The following is an 18,363-nucleotide window of genomic DNA, read 5'->3' as shown; positions in this document are numbered from 1 at the left end:
TTTAAGGCCTTTATATATGACCTTATAGTCAAGGATTATATCAACCTTATATTTATCGCCTAATTCGTTATCTTTAGAGGAGTAGTCTAATTAAGAGTCGACGATTAGGCTAAAAGGCAGCGTATTATAGCCGAATAGATCCTCTTCCTAAGGAGCTAGGCGAAGGTGAGCGACAAAGACGACTAGGTAGATACCTATATTAGCTAGGAGATCTAGTTTGTATACTAGGCGCTTAACGTAGCGCTTGATTAGAAAAGGCCTAGTACACTGTTGCAAATACTTCTAGGACAGGTTACCTAGGAGATAGTAACTATAGTATAGGCGTAAATAAACCTTGTTGCCTATATTAAACTCAATGTCGTAATATTTACTATTGTAATAGCGCTTAGTACGTACTATAGCGAAGTCTATACTTAATTGAGCATCCTAATATAGAGCATTTTATAGGGCTAGAATAGTAGCTAGCTTAATAGTAGCCTAGTTGGTAAAAGCTTCTAACGGTCTAGGAAACTTAAAGTCGAAGAGCTGTTTATAAGGCGAGGATTTAACAGCTTTAGTATAAACGTTGTTAAGGTGCTATTATAGAGGTACGATAATATCTAGTTAATTGCCTTTAAGGCGTTTAAATATATAGAAGTGGATCGTAATTTCTATAGTCTAGTTTTTATACTTAGAAAGGCCGTCTACTTATAGGTAGTAGAATATCGTTATTAGCAACTTAGTGCCTAGAGCCTTCTAGACGCTTTGCTAAAGGTCGGAAGTAAATTTACGATTATAGTCGGAGATAATCGTAGTAGATATGCCCTAGTCGCTAAGAAGCAGTTAGCGAATTAGAATATACCTCTATTCCTAGGCTAAATAGCTGGAATTGCTTAGAATAAGGAGGGTATACTTCGATGACTTATAAAATACTGTAAGCAAGCTATCGAAGTGGTTGTAGTTCGGGAGCTGCTAGAGCGAACTGGTAGCTAGGACCTTTGGTAGGCCTAGAATAAAATCGATAGCGATAATGTATATTAGCAAGGTATTGGATAGTCGAATCGGTTGATAGTTGCCTAGTTTAAAGCGACGATCTATTGTATTAACTTAGTACTTTGAGTATAGTTTAATATACTTCTTAATGTTGTAGGTTTTATAGGCTATTGATATACCTTGTAAGTTGTATAATATCCGTTTAGTACCGAAGTAGTACTTCTCGTTGTAGATAGCCTCTAAGATAGTTTAAATTATATTATAAGGTATATAGAACAAGTGTAATCTATCGAGTCGAATATTATAGAGAAGGCTATCTATAAAGATAAATAGAAGGCTAGGCTAAAAGAAAACTTTGCTATTACCTTTAGTAGCCGATTTAATAGTAAGATCTTTAATAATAGCTATGTACTTAGCGTTATAAGAATATATAGTTGTAAAGCGAGCTTAAAGGTCGTTATCTAACTTCGCTTCTATAAAGGCAAACTAGATGTTGTCGAGGACTACGTCGTCGTCGACGGAACTATTCTTATAGTTTAGGTCGTCCTATAGAGCCTTTAAATGGCTAAGCGTATTAGATACTAAATTTAGACAGCCTAGAAGATAATAGATTTCTAAGCTATACTACGAAAGGTAGATAGAGGCATTGATAAGCCTATAATTAGCTCGCTCGGTAGACGACGTATCTAAAATAGTTTAGTTGACAATACCTTTTGTAGAGGCGTAATTTATAAAGACAACGACTAGCTTACGTAACGAGTGAATTATAGTATATAGCTTCTTAACTATCTAAACAAGGTAAGCGACTTCCTATTCGGAAGGCCTATATCGAAGCTCCTATTTAGTAAGGCATCGACTTAGGAATATAATAGGTCGAACCTAGGTAGATAGAATAACGGTTCTAGGCTTCTACTTATAACCGTCGGCGAGGTAGAAAGCTATAACGCTAAAGCCACGCTCTAGATATCTATTAATCTATAAGAAGAGGGTCTTATTAAGGTCGAAGTAGACTAAAATAGTTGGATGGAGCTTATAGATAGCATTTTAGATAGCTTCGAAGGAGGCTTTCTTAGCGGGCGTAGGTTCAAAGGAAGTTCTAGCGCAATAGGCGGCACGTTTACTAGGATTGCCGTTCTATATTTGCCTAGTGGCTTAGCCTTTTATAAGCAGCGTAGTCTTACAGTTCTAAAAAGGCTTGATAAGCTATATATAGTATAGGATTAGATAGTATAGAAATCCTAATACACTAATATACTGCTCTAGAGCCTTTAGGTTGTTTAGAAAGGCAAAGTTCCTAAAGGCGGCAATACAGTGCTTAGTGTTAGTCAATCTAAATCTATCAATATAGAAACTAAGCAGCTCTATACTAGAATATACAATATAGGATTTAGCTAGTGTAATAGAGATGTTCTTCTTCTTAAACAAGCTAAAGATAGTCTCTAAGTGCTTAATATACTTATCGGCTATATCACTAAAAATAATAATATTATCGATAAATGCTTAGGCGAAAGAGGTATAAAGGCAAAGTAACTGATCTATAAAGCGCTAGATATATACTAGAGTATTACAATAGCTTATTAGGTATACCTTTAGCTACTCTAGCCTATAAAGGCTAATTAGAGTGAAGCGATTACAATATAGAGGATATACGTTAAACTAGTAGAAGAAAGATATTATATCGATTATAGTAATAAACCTCTTACCTCGTAGGCAAGCGATAATGTCCAACTAGAGTAGTAGAGGGTAGTTGTCGAGTACTATAACCTTGTTAAGAGTATATAAATCGATAACAACGTAGCCTTTAATCTTACTACGAAAGGCGTATTAAACGACGAAAACCGAGTATATAAAAGGAGTAGCCTTTGTAGCCTACTCAAAGCGCTTTTGTCGATATAGTTCGTCGAAAGTAGCGTTGAGAACTTCGTAATTGTAAGCGCTTAGAGGGTATTGGCAAGTATAGATCTTCTAATACTACTAGCCTTCTATAAGAGGCATTCGCATTATATCTTCTTCGTCTATAACAACTTAGCCCTTATCCTTCTATAAGCAGGGATAACGCTTAACGATGTTAATAAATCGCTACACCAACTCACGATCTAGGGTATATACGTATACGCCCTTTGAAGTAAGTATCTCTAGTAAGTCGGTAGGTATCTTAAGGCCTAGAGTCGAGTGTTTCTCTAGTACTACCGGCTTATGATCATTAGGCGGCAATTCGGATCTAGAATTATACCTATTGGTATAACCGTCAGCCTTAGGTATTAGAGGCGTATTACGCCTATTGGTAGAATCTAGGCTTGTAGGCTTAGGGTACGGACTATACCCATTGGTATAGCCTTCGATACTAAGATCTTTGATTAATTAATGTAATATAAGCTAGGTAAGCTAGCTCAGTAGGTATACTAATTAGTATAATAGAGGTCCTAATTCGGATAAAGTAGCGAGCTAATATACTATATCGCTATAAGACGTCGATAGCTCTAGCGAATCTTAAGAAGATACTATCGATTAAGATAAAACGTCGTTTGTAAATTGTACTAAATCTCCTAGGATAGCGTAGACTGGGCTATATATATTGAACGTAGTTGATATACTAGGGCTAGTATACTAAATAGCAGTTTAAACAGAACTAAGGTTTATAGCGGTAGACATTGCTATTAAAGCGGTTACTATAGTCAATACTATAAAGGCTATTTCCTATAAATAGGCGAGGTAACCACTATTATTAGTATCTTTAATATAGCCGATAGGGTAGCGCTTTAGAATAGTAAGAACTCCTTTAGTCGAGTTCTTAAGAGCTACTACCTTAGAGGTCTTAGCGTTAACAACAGCGTTTAGTATAGTAAGATAGCGAGTGTTAAACATTATAGACCGGTCTATCGGAAGAGGTTTATATTCTATAGCGACGTACACTTCCTGCTTAGGCTATAAGGTAATAGCGTATATAGTTTTAACCTTATATATATAGAGGAACGTCTAGGTATATATGGCGAATAGTATATTAAATCCTCCTAAGATACTACGTAGGCTAGCAATCTTTATGCTATAATCGATAGAGGCTTAATACAGATCTAGAAAGTCAGCTCCTAATAGGAGGTTGGTAGATAGCTTATCTACTACCTAGGTGGACTGAGTAAACTTGAGGAGGGCTAGGCCAATAGTAGTAACGCCTAGTAGATAAATGACGAAGGTCGCCTACTAGGTAGGCGAAGTCTTTCTAATACTATAAATTTAGCTATTACAGTGCTTAATCAAATATTCGAAGGTACTTAGGAAGGTCTTATCGATAATTGAATAGCTAGCGCCTAGATCAAAGTAAACTTCTAAGTCCTTATAGTCAGGTTAAGTATAGGCCTTGATATATAAATATATATAGGCGCTATATAGGCTATCGATACCTAGGTTGGCCACTTTGGAGGCCTCCTAGACTTCTAGGTTAATAGCGAAGTTTACTATAAGGCTAGAGCCTTTGGCGAGTAGAATATCGTCCTTGGAAACGTCGTTAGTAACTGCAGTTGCCTATTCTAAGTACTTAATAGAGCTAGAAGCGGCTACTAAGTAGACCTTTAGATATTTAAAGAGCTAGTTCTAAGAATTAAATAAAGTATTGTAATATTTGTAAGTTCGATAGCTAGGGTTGGCTTAATTAGTTTAATAGCAGCGAACGCTCTTAGGAACGATTGTCTTACTATAGATGTAGATATATACGTTAGTAGTAGGAACTGTATCGAAGGTCTAATAGCACTTATAATAGATTAGCTTTAAATTATAAGCTATATAGGCAATATCCGATTCGTCAGTGTCGTTGTAAATAGACGATTTGCGATTAGCTTTAGCTTTGTTATTAGCCTCCAAATTAGATAACGTCTTCGAATCAGCGTTGTTAATAAGGTGTACTTAGTCTTAGACTCGATCGTTATACTTAGAATTATAGTTATCTAAGCGGTGTTTACTACTTTAATCGCGATCTTAGTTATAGCGGTTATCGTTATAGTTCTAGTAGTCGTCGCTATAGCAATTAGTATATCTAGAGAGCTTCTTATTAGACTTGGTATTGCTAGAAGTAGTAGACTTGCTAATAAGCAAAGACTTCTTCAACTCTAGGAACTTGTTGTAAGCTATAGTAATAAGTGTAGGCCGTACTTCTATAATCTTATATATATAGCGTACTAGAGTATACTTCGTCTTAGGTCGTAGAAGAAAAGATATAATAGTTAAATTTAAACGGTTATAAATAGTGCCTATAGCGTTATACTAGTTGGAATTGTTATAATTGATCTAGCCTACTATATATATAAAACGTAACTTCTTCTAGAAAAAGTTTATTAGAGTATTAGAGTTCTTCGTAATATGCCTAATGGTTAACTGTCCTTAGTTAAACTTGTCGATAGCTATTTAGCGATCTATTATAAAATGCTCTACCAACTAATTAAAGACTATATAAAAGCCTGCTTAACACTATTGCGAACGCTCCTATATAGTGACTTTACCGTTCTACTAGAGGAGGGCTTAGCTAGTAAAAACTATAGGCAAGAGGTATAAGATTTACTAGGCTACGTTGTAGCCAGTGTTAGAGTCCTCTAGAAAAGTTAATAAACGCTAGATAGAGCAATAGATATTAGTAAAAATTATATTTTTACTATCTATAACGATACTTATATTATTAAGGTCCTTGTAACTAGGATTAAAAGTGCCAATATTATCGCGTTTGATTTTAAAGGTAGAGATAGATTAACTGCCTCTAGTACCTACGGTATTGTAAGAGTACTCTTAGTAGCTACAGTTCAGAGGAGATTAGAAAGGTAGACGGTTGTTGTTTAGATGGCTATTTGGACAGCGCCCTCTATCGCTATCGTCTAAGTCGCTTAGGTCGTTTAGATTATAGCCGCTAGCGCTAGGGGGCCGCCTAAGAAGTGATATAGCCTAGCGTTAGCTACTCTAAGGCGGCCTACCCTAAGGAGGGTCGCTTAAAGGCGACTTAGCCTAGTACTAGCCGCCTAGGTATAAATTGTTAGAGTATATAATATAGGCCTAGCGTATTAGCAGTGTGTTTATAGCTAGGTTGTAAGCTATACCAATGTCGATATCCTCTAGGGGAATAGGAAAGGCGGTCTATATACGAGGTTGAGTGAGCTAGACCAAGGGAGGTATATAGAGGCTCTCTATTAGAGAGGCTACTATTGCTACTGAGCAGTGGCTCTAAATCAAAGGGGTACGTAGCTATAGCTCTATAGTCGATATAGGAGTAGCTAGTAGAGGCTCCTTAGCTAGTATAGAATTAGCCGATCGGTCCTTAGTACCTAGCTAGGTAATAGCATTGTCGATCTTATTTAGCCGATCGTTAGTATATTGTATATATTAAGCGAAGAGCTTATCTTAGTACTAAACTTGTTAAACGATTTCTCTAGTCTAGATAATAGCTATTTAGAGTTGATTTATAAGCCTTGGTAGGTCCTTAAAGCGGTTATAAAAGTTTATTAATCTATTGAGTATAAGTCAAATCTTAATAATATTAGCCTAAAGTTAATTAACTATAGTAATAGTATACTTAAATAAAGTAGTATATTCGCCAACGGTCTAGCTAAGCTACTTAACAAAAGGCTAATTAGTACTAACTTTAATGTACTCTAGGAGGTTTAGAATATCTTTCGCTTTTTTAGGATCGCTTTAGGCATCTTCGAAGGATGGCTTATTGCCTAGTTGAGTATTATCGAGATTATCCTCTTAGCTAGCAATGATATTGCGATAAGTATACTCCTAAGGAGTAGGCAGCTCTAAAGCTAGAGGAATAAAACCCTTATATAGGGTATATAACGTCTCTTCAATCTTCTTAGATATAGCAGCGTCGTACTTAGAGAGTTGCTTAGCCGGCAAAGAGGTATAAGAACAAGTATTGTAGCTATAATCGGCTATCTTAACTATTGCTTTAGTTTAAACTATAGAAACTAGGTCGAATAAGCGTCTTATTAATATAATAATAGTTGACGAAGGCCTACTAAAAGGTTCGTCGTTGGGCTAGGAAAAAGGGTGTTCTAATCGCTATTGGCCGTCGCCGCTATACAAGAAGAACTAGATAGTTGATTGGCCACTGCTATTGGCGATACTGTCGGCGATCGCCGCTATATAGACTAATCGATCAATAGCTAAAGATCGCAATCGCTATTGGTAAAACCGCTATGCAATCGAGGCTCTTCGATTAAACTGTCGTTCAAAATAGATTAGGTGCCTTCAACGCTATCGACCTCGTTAAGTCGCTATATGAAGAAAGCGGAGGTTCAACTAGCTACTACTATTGGCAAAGCCGCTACGTAGGCTAGTTGATTAATAATAATAAAGGAATAATCAAGTCAATAATCTTATAGTTGTAGCTACTACTTGATATAGAAAAGTGCCGTAGATATGTAGAATAACAAGATATAGATTTATAATCGTAGTAAATCGAAGATCTAGGCGGTAGTGCGCTAAGAAATATATGTCTGTAGGGCAGAACATATATACGTATACCGCCTGCCCGAATAGGCCTAGCGCTGCAAAGTCTGCAACGCGGGGCGCAGAGCACCTTTATCTAATCTACGTACATAGACATATAGGTCATATAGCCCCCCTGTTCCTCCTGCCCTATATTATACGCCTATTAGTAGAATCTAGGCATATAGGCTTAGAGCTTAGATTACACCTATTAGTATAGCCTTCAATGCTAGGATCCTAGATCAATTAGCGCAATGCTAGCTAGGTAGGCTAGCCCAGTAGGTGTACTAATTAGTATAATATAGTCCTAGATTTAGATAAAGTAGTTAGTTAATATACTATATCGCTATAAAGCGTCGATAGCTCTAATAAATCTTACGAAGATACTAGGATCTAGGACGAAACATTGCTTATAAATTGTATAAAGTCTCCTAGAATAGTATAAACTAGGCTATATATATCGAATATAGTTGATACGCTAGGGCTAGTATACTAAATAGCGGTCTAAACTAAACTAGCGCTTATAGCGGTAGACAATATAGCTATTAAGGCGGTCGCTATAGTTAATACTATAAAGGCTATCTCCTAGGAATAGGCAATATAACCGCTATCGTTAGTATTCTCGATTTAGCTACTAGGGTAGTGCTTTAGAATAGTAAAAACTCCCTTAGTTAGGTTTTTAAGAGCTACTACTTTAGGGGTCTTAGCGTTAACAACGGCATTTAGTATAGCCGGATAGCGAGCGTTAAATATTATAGACTAATCTATTAAGAGAGGCTTATATTCTATAGCGACGAACGCTTTCTATTTAAGCTATAAGATAATAGCGTATATAGTCTTAACCTTATATATATAGGGGAACGTCTAAGTATATATAGTGAATAGTATATTAAATCCTCCTAGGATACTATATAGGCTAGCGATTTTTATACTATAGTTGATAGAGGCCTAATATAGATCTAGGAAGTTGGCTCCTAATAGAAGGTTAGCAAATAGCTTATCTACTACCTAGGCGGACTAAGTAAACTTAAGGAGTACTAGGCTAGTAGCAATAACGCCTAGTAAGTAAATGACAAAGGTTGCCTACTAGGTAGGCAAAGTCTTTCCAATACTATAAATTCGGCTATTGCAGCGCTTAGTCGAGTACTCGAAGGTATTTAGGAAAGTCTTATCGATAATCGAATAGCTAGCACCTAGATCAAGGCAAACTTCTAGGTCTTTGTAGCTAGGTTACGCGTAGGCCTTGACGTATAAGTAGGTATAGGCGCTATATAGGCTATTAATACTTAGGTTAGCTACTTTAAAGGCCTTTTGCACTTCTAAGTTAACAATGAAATCTATAGTAGAACTAGAGCCTTCGGCAAGTAGGATATCATCCTCTAAAGCATCCTTAGCGACAGTGGTTGCCTACTCTAAGCACTTAATAGAGCTAGAAGTAGCTACTAAATAGGTCTTCAAATACTTAAAGAGCTAGTTCTAGGAGTTAAACAAAGTATCGTAATACCTGTAAGTTCGACGGCCTAGGTTGGCCTAATTGTCTTAATAGTAGCAAATACTCTTAGGAACGATTGTCTTACTATAGATATAGATATATACATTAGTAGTAGGAACTATATTAAATATCTAATAGTACTTATAGTAGGTTAGCTTTAAATTGTAAGCTATATAAGCAATATCTGACTTGTCGGTACTATCGGAAACGGATAACTTGTAATCGGCCTCGGCTTCGTCATCGGCTTCCAAATCGGATAACGTCTTCGAATTAGCATCGTCGATAAAGTGTACTTAGTCTTAGGCTCAATCGTTATACTTAGAATCACAGTGATCTAGACGGTACTTACCACTTTGATTACAATCTTAGTTATAGCGATTATCGTCGTAGTTCTAGTGGTCGTTGCTATAGCGATTAGCGTATCTAGAGAGCTTCTTATTAGACTTAGTATTACTGAAAATAGTAGACTTATTTATAAGCAAAGACTTCTTCAACTCTAGGAACTTGTCGTGAACTATAGTAACAAATATAAGTCGAACTTCTATAATTTTATATATATATAGTACACTAGAGTATACTTCGTTTTAGGCTATAGAAAACAAGATATAATAGTCGAGTCTAAACGGTTATAGATAATGCCTATAGTGTGATACTAGTTTAAATTATTATAATTAATCTAGCCTACTATATATATAAAACGTAACTTCTTTTAAAAGAAGTTCATTAGAGCGTCGAGGTTCTCTACCATATATCTAATAGTTAACCGTCCTCGGTTAAACTTGTCGATAGCTACTTAGCGATCTATTATAAAACGCTTTACTAATTGATTAAAGACTATATAAAGGCTAGCTTAACGCTACTATAAATACTCTTATATAGTAACTTCGCTATTCTACTAAAGGAGGGCTTAGCTAGCGAGAACTATAGGCAAGAGGTATAGGATTTACTAAGCTATATTGTAGCCAATGTCGAGGTCTTCTAGAAAAGTTGATAAACGCTAGATAAAGCAATAGATATTAGTAAAAATCACGTTCTTACTATCTATACCGATGCCTATATCGTCAAGGTCTTTGTAACTAGGATTAAAAGTACTAATATCGTTGCACTTAATTTTAAAGGTAGAGATAGATCGGCTACCTCTAGTGCCTACGGTATTATAGGAATACTTTTAGTAATCGCGGTTTAGAGAATAAAGTGGAAAAGGTAGATAGTTGTTTAAATAGTTGTTTAGACGACGTCTACTATCCCTATCGTCTAGGTCGCTTAGGTCGTTTAGATTATAGCTACCGGCGCCGAGGGGCCGCCTAAGAAGCGACGTAGCCTAGCGTTAGCTATCCTAAAGCGGCTCGCCTTAGTAAAGGTCGCCCTAGGGCGACTTGGCCTAGTGTAGGTCGCTACAAAGCGACGTAGCCTAGCGCTAGCCGCCTAAACGTAAATTGTTAGAGTATATAATATAGGCTTAATACACCGGTAGTATATCTATAGCTAGGTTATAGGCTATACCGATATCGACGTCCTCTAAAGAGATAGGAAAGGTAGTCTATATATAAAGTTAAGTAGATTAGACTAAAGGAGACGTATAGAGGCTCTCTATTAGAGAGGCTACCGTTGCTACTAAGCAGCGGCTCCAAATCGAAAGGACGTATAGTTATAGCTCTATAGTCGATATAGGAGTAGCTAGCAAAGGCTCTTTAGCCAATATAAAATTAGCTAATAGGTTCTTAGTAGCTAACTAAGCGATAGTGTTATCAATCTTGCTTAGCTAGCTATCTATATTATATATATACTATATAAAGAGCTCCTTCTAATACTAGACCTATTAGACGACTTTATTAGTCTAAGTAGTAGCTATCTAGAGTTGACCTATAACCTCTAGTAAGTCTTTAAAGCGGTTATAAAAGCTTATTACCCTAATAAGTATAGGTCGAATCTTAGTAACGTTGGCCTAAAGTTAATTAACTATAGTAATAGTACTCTTAAGTAAAGTAGCGTATTCGTCGACAATCTAGCTAAGCTATTTAACAAAAGGCTAATTAATACCGACTTTAATATACTCTAGGAGGTTCGGAATGTCTTTAGCTTCCTTAAGGTCGCTCTAAGCGTCTTCGAAGGATAGCTTATCGCCTAGTTGTATATCGTTATAATCATCTTAGCTAATATCGATATTACGATAAGTACACTCTTAGAGAGCAAATAGCTCTAGAGCTAGAGGAATAAAGCCTTTATATAGAGTATATGACGTCTCCTTGATCTTCTTAGATATAGCAGTATTGTACTTAGAAAATTGCTTAGCTAGCGAAGAGGTATAAAAACGAATATTATAGCTATAATCGGCTATTTTAACTATCGCCTTAGTTTAAACTATAGAAGTCGAGTCGAATAAGTATATTATTAATACAATACTAGCTAACGAAGGCTTAATAAAAGGTTCGTTGGGTTAAAGAGGAGGGTGTTCCAACCGCTATTGGCCGTTGCTACTACGTGAGAAGAACTAGGTAGTTGATTAGCTACTACTATCGACGACGCTATTGGCGATCGCCACTATGTAGACTAATCGATCGATAGCTAAAGATCGTAATCGCTATCGGTAGAACCGCTATACGATCGAGGTTCTTTAACTAAACCGTCGTTCGAAGTAGATTAAGTGCCTTCAACGCTATTAACCTCGTCAAGTCGCTATATAAAGAAAGCAGGGGTTCAACTAGCTACTATTATCGGCAAGGCTACTATATAGGCTAGTCGATTAATAACAATAAAAGAATAATTAGGTCAATAATCTTAAAGTCGTAGCTACCACTTAATATAGAGAAGTGCTATAGATATATAGAATAACAAGATGTAGATTGATAATAGTAGTAGATCAAAGATCTAGGCGGCGGTATGCTAAGAAATATATACCTATAGGGCAGAACACGTATACGTACCCCGCCTGCCCAATCGGGCCTAGCGTTGCAAAGTCTGCAACGCAGGGCGCGGGGCACCCTTATCTAATCTACATACACAGACACATAGGTCACATAACCCCTCTGTTCCTCCTGCCCTATATCAATACCTTCGAACCTACTTTAATACGCTTAAGTACCCTAGGAATATATATATAAGAGCTATCGAATTTGAAAGGTAGATCGTTAAGTAGAAGAACTTAATAGATAAATCGACTATTTGAAGGCTTACTAAAGCTATAAATCTAGGTATCTAGTTTATTAAACTAATATAGGCCCTTATAAACCCTATCCTAATATTTGTCTTACACTATTAGACGAACTAAATAGATTAGATTAAGAAGCTTAGGTTCAGAGATATCGCTATAGTGATCTATAAGGGCGCTAAGCTATTCTTTAAGAAAGCTCCTAGCTACATTGGTAAAGGCTCCTTTACAATATACGGAGCCTATAAGAAAGAGAACAATACTATTGACTACTAAGAACAACAAGGTGACTATACTTATTAGGGCCTATATAAGAAGGGTGCTAAAGGTAGAAGATTATAAGCTAAATAGAAGCTCAATATAGCCTCTATACCTATAATCTCTATAGTATAGTCCCTAGATACGCCCTAGCACTATACCTATAACTACTTTTATATAACTGAGCTATATTACTACCTATATCTAGAGAATGTACTAAAGGGCTAGGAGGCTAGACCTTACGTCAAGGTACATATAGAAGCGAATTTAAAGAGCGATTCATCTCTATAAGCTAAAGTAAATAGGCTCTATATAAAGAGATTTAGAACTACGTTTAACAACGACTTTAAAAGCGATAAAGGCGATAAATTATATTGACTAGCTATAGTTTAGGCGATATAACCTTCGAAGGCACTATAGCTATCAAACTAGGTAGCATTATACTAATAAGTATAAAATATAGGCACTGAACACTAGGATCAAGATTATACTAATAGGTATAATGCTAGCTAAGGCACTAAACATTATACCAATAGGCGTAGTGCTAATTAGGCCGCCTAGGAGCTAAACGCTACTCCTAAATACTAGAGTATAGGGTACAATGCTAACTAGACCGCTTAGGAGCCGAGTATAGCTCTAAATAGATCGAACAATAATACTATACCTCTAAGTAGATCGAACAACATTGCCCTATTTAGCTATCGAATAGCTTATAGATATATATAGCGAGCTATAGGCAAATGCTTAGCGAGCTTTATAGCGATTTAAGTAATATACTAAGTAGGAGAATCGTATTCTTTAATCAACTTAGTAATTTTAGATTTAGAATCAACCATTTATATCGCTAACCACCTTAGTAGATTCAAAAGGCCTTCTAAACTAGTAGCGCTTAACGACTATATCTAGATAAGCGAACACCTTATTTAGATCGAGGAATATAATAAGATAGATATAAAACTATAGAACGACGAGGGTATTGCAATTATTATATTACGCAACGTTGTATATTGCCTAACTTTCGTATATAACATTGTATCGCTAGAACAACTCAATTAGCGAGGGATCTAGTAGGACAATAGCCTATAGAGCGTACCGAAGTACCCTCTTAGGTAGTATAATCACTCCCTCCTCGGATATACTATTAAACTTTTCTAATAGTACGTCTTTAAGTATATATTAGAGGACTATACGCCTATAGCCTTTGCAATTAGAATATAGAAGCTTAAACGCCTTATAAGGTATATAGAGAGCGTAGCAAATGCTATAACGTAGCACCTACGCCTTAGCTGTATAGGCCCTAGAGCGCTAGAACACTTTGTCAACTATTTAAGAGGAGGCTAAATCAAGGGCATCCCGACTATTAAGTATAATAGCTATAGCCTTAGCAAGTTAAAACGCTGCTCTAGCTAAATACTAAGACTATTTAACTTTGGCTTAGAAGATCGGATTACTCTAGACCTTCATCCTTATAAGAAAGGCTAATAGGGTTTCAAATACCTGCTCCTAGCAATAGACTATTACTTAGATCTTATATAGGATTACTACTTATACAACTATAAGGTAGCTAGTATCTTAGTAGCTATTAAACATCTTATATAATTCCTTAAAACGTAGTATAAACTATAGATCAAAGTTCTAGAGTATAACAACGAGTTTACCTAGGCGAGCATTATTACTAACTAGGCGTATAAGCAAGGCATTAAGATAAAACCCTCTATACCTAATACCCTTGCCTAGAATAGTAGTGCTAAGCGCTTAAGGGATATAATTAAGGAGAAGGCTAGAGCAATGGCCAACAACGTATAGTTGCTATAGCAACTATAGCTAGAGATCACTAGAGTAGCAGTATATCTATATAATAGAACACCTTGTTTAACTACTAAATAGAGAACACTATTAGAGCGCTTTTATAGCTTTCTAGCTACTAAAGATAGCTTTAACGTATTAGAGTATAAGCTATATTAAAGCTATTTAAAGGTCTATGGCTATAAGGCGTTTGCGATAATAGATACTATAAAGAAGAAGTAAAAGCGCCTAGAGCGCCTCCAACCAAGAGTATAGGTCGGGTATTTTGTTAGATACAACTCTTTGAATATCTATTGTATCTAGAACCTATCTACTAATTAGGTAGTTTATATCTACAATATTATCTTTAATAAAAAACAAATGTTCTCTAGCGATAAGGAGGAAATCACTTAGAGCCTTGCCTAGATAGACCTTAAAGAGCTAAAGCACTAGCTTTAAGCTAGATATATAGATAATACTAACTACAATAGCAACGACAAACTATTACCTATAGCGGAGGAAGAAGAAGAAGAGCCTACTATAACAATAGATATACTATTAGAGACTAAATAAGCTAAAGTAATTACTATTACTAAGGAAGTCCTAGATACTATTGTAGTAAAGGGCAATACCTCTAGAACCTTTCTAAAGTTCCTATATCTAACACTACTACCAATGCTACTAGCTACGCTTGTAGTAGTAGCTTTTATTAACTTATTACTATTATTACTACCGTCTTCTAATTAGAGGGATAGCGCCTTCAATGTACTTAGAAATAAATCTAAGTATAAGTTCGAACTATAGTAGATAGCCTTCTATACTAAAACCCTAGGTCCTAAGGTAGAAGCGAAATGCCTAATTAGGAAGATAACCCACCTAGCTAAATAGAAGGAAAAAGAAAGAAAGCTTATATATAAGAAGGTTGCCTAACTAAAACGAGCGAACAAGCTAAATACTATCTACTAATTGTAGCTACTACTAAAGCCGAAATAGCATTTAAATCTTAAAGACCATCTACTAGGAGAGCTTTTCTTAAAGGCTAAACGCAATTACCTATATAGCTATAAGATTAAACAATCCTAGTAGGAGGTTAGCTATAACAACGACTAGGTCAAAGGCAACTAGGTCCTTAACAATATATAAATATATATCTATAAGCTTAATAAAATAGAGCACCTCGTCAAATACAAGGCGAAACTTATTGTCTATAGCGATTAACAATAAAAGACTTTAGTAAAAAAGAACTATATAGCAACGCTAGCTATACAATCGTTTAGAATAGTCCTTGCAACTATAGTACGATTTAACCTTAAGCTAAAGTAGTTTAATATGATTAACGTATTTATAAATATAGAGATCAATAAAGATATCTTTATATAGATGCCCTAGGGCTATTGGAAGCCTAGAATAATATTAAAGCTAAAGAGGGCTTTATATAGCCTATAGTAGTCGTCCTTCCTCTAGCAAAGGGCATTGACTAATATATTAGAAAACCTAGGCTTCTAAGCAGTGCCTTAGGAACCTTATATTATAACGAACAGAGGTATTATTATCTTCTTCTATATCGATAATATTGTCCTTATATACTATAAAAGAGACTATAAACGTATAGAAGAACTGATTAATGGCCTAAAAGCCTATTATAGACTTATAGAGGGCGATAACCTACATTAGTTCCTTAGAATAGAGGTCTACTACGATCGAGCAAAGCGCCTAGTGTAGCTTAGCTAGACGGTGTATATTAAGAAGATCTATTAGCTTATATAAGATAAGAAGACTAAGAAAACGCCTATAGATATAAAGGAACTACTCCTATACCTAGAGATTGTAACTAGCGGCTTAATAGGCCTATATCAAAGGAAGATTAGCTCTATCCTATATATAGCTATCAACACTTAGCTAGATATTGCCTTTACAACGTTATAGCTTATATAGTTCAATTAGAACCCTAGTCTAGAACACTATAAGGTAGCTAATAAAGTGCTATATTACCTCTATAAGACGTAGTTCCTAGCGCTCTAACTAGGCAATAGCGATATCCTAATTGTAGCTATAGATACTAGCTTCGCTAACAATAGCCTCGACTATAAGAGCTTATAAGGATATACTATTATACTATTTAGTAGGCTTATCGTATAGCGTACTAGTAAATAGAATATTGTTACTACGTCAACTATAGAGGTAGAACTTCTCGCCTTAGTATAGGCGGCCAAAGAAGGTATATTCCTATAGTATCTATTAAAGGAGCTATCGATTAAACTAGATAACTACTACCTTTCTATTTCGTATAATAACTACTAGACAATCTAGCTAATTATAGCTAAAGTAGCTAACCTATAGACGAAGTTATAGTATATCGATATCTATAACTATTAACTATATTAAGAAGTATAGAACAAGAGGATCAAAGTGGAATATATACCCTCTAAGGAAATGCTAGTAGATAGCCTAACGAAGGCACTGAACCTAGAGCCTTATAAGAAGTTCGTTGCTAAATACAACCTAATCGATATTAAGCACCTAATCGAACTATACGCCAACTAGGCATATAAGAAGGAACAAGTAGAGATCAAACCGGTAGCTATAGCTAAGAAGAGGGTTCGGTTTATAATCTAAGCGTATAGAATTGAAATAGGTAAGCACTTAGAAGGATCTAGGCAATAGAAGAACCTTAATACTATAGAACAACCGAATTAGAAAGATTACTTAGATAGCAATAGTATTAGGGTTGCCAAATGTAGTAAATAGGCTAGAGCCGTAGCTCGACCTAGGGGGGTATATTAGAACTTGGGCCTTAATACCAGGGGCTCGGTACCTACGGGCCGTACTATTGTAATTCGGATCTACTAGAGCCACAGATCTAGATGCCTAGAGTAGCCCCCTTCTATATACACTTTGATTAATATAACGAACAACACCATCATTGATCACTATCTCTGTGTATTAGGCACTTCGTAATAGCTTCATTGTCTCCATCCTGCGCAGTAGCTCTGTCAATACCCTAGTGTCGGCGGTTTGGGTCGGAGCGCGAATGTGGAGCTTCGGCAGAGTTGAGGAGCTAGACAAGGTTGATAAGTGTATTCCCTAGGGGACCTAGGCAGGTTGTGGTGGGCGATTATTGAGAGGTTTTGGCGCGGACACTTCGCGGGGGTTGGGGCCAGAAAAGTGGTGATGGAAGGATGGAAAGAGGAAGGACCGACTCCAAGGAGAGACAGGAGGAGCCCGGAAGCTTCCTCTGCGATAATCTATGAGGCGCCTTGTAGTTGAACTTGCGACTCGGTGCTCGTAATTTCTCGGAGCTTGGCGAAGAGGATCGAACCCCGCTAAGACTCTTCTTGCCTAGCAGTTAGCGAGCTAGCAGTGTATACGCTCGCCTGACTCGCGGGGAGAGGGGAGGGGGTGGGGGTGCGAGGAAAACTAGACTAGCCCCCTGCAACTAGTCCGGGTTCTGGAACACTTGTGTTGATCTCCGGCTATTGCTGTGCATTATTACTCGCGATAGCTTGCGAGATCGTAAAGAAGATGCCCAGGTTTCCCTCTGGAATTGAGGCGGTTAACTGGCAAGCCCTGACCGCCGTGGAGCGGGTTCAGTGTCATAGCAGAAACAGAATTGCAAGAGACAATTTGGTGCTGGAGTCACAACAGTTGGTCTGAGCATCTCGGGAGACCGAGGCTAGATCTCAGCCAGGTCAGTGTGTGTTGTGACCGAGAAAACGCTCCCAGAGTCCCGCGGCCACGATGCTAGCCCCACCAAGGACTTGGAATTCCGCTATTTTCCGCCTCTAACTATCGGGTCACTTATAACGCGGACTGAGGCCCCATGGTTCTTGTGTAAATTTGGCAAACTTGGGCGTCCGATATCGCACGGTAGCCATGTGGATCGAGGGCGTGAAATGGTACCATGTGGGAGTGGGGGTCGCCCTGCGTGAATAAAATCTAATCCATCAATGATTAGATAAGATGATCTGATAATTTCCTTCGTTCAACCATCTCATATTCTTATTGGCTACGGTCCCTGTCTGGTCCTGCATGCGAGTGGAGCGCTCGCGTGGCGATTGGCTGAACTGGTGGGCCCCCCCGGCGTCCGGGCCTTGGCCTTGGCCTTTGGTGGGCGACATCGCGTGAGCCAATTCCTGGTCTCCCCAGCACACCAACTGGACGCAACACACCGGACACGCACCCTGTTGGCCAAAGTCTCCGCTGTTTCCTGCCGCAGCCCGAGTCCCACAGTCACCTTGCA

At 37.2% G+C, this 18,363-nt stretch overlaps 1 protein-coding gene across 1 annotated transcript; it reads right to left on the bottom strand.

The window, feature by feature from the left end:
- Window positions 1-2,175: 2,175 nt before the first annotated feature.
- THITE_2051589 (uncharacterized protein) lies at window positions 2,176-2,469 on the bottom strand (the record flags this gene model as incomplete). Its single annotated transcript, XM_003654537.1, has 1 exon — window positions 2,176-2,469. A coding segment is annotated over one exon (294 nt), but the record flags the coding sequence as incomplete, so codon positions are not given.
- Between the last annotated feature and the right edge of the window lie 15,894 nt (window positions 2,470-18,363).

This window comes from Thermothielavioides terrestris, chromosome 3 (genome assembly GCF_000226115.1).
Source record: "Thermothielavioides terrestris NRRL 8126 chromosome 3, complete sequence".
Taxonomy (NCBI): domain Eukaryota; kingdom Fungi; phylum Ascomycota; class Sordariomycetes; order Sordariales; family Chaetomiaceae; genus Thermothielavioides; species Thermothielavioides terrestris.
This window is presented reverse-complemented; position numbering and strand designations above follow the sequence as displayed.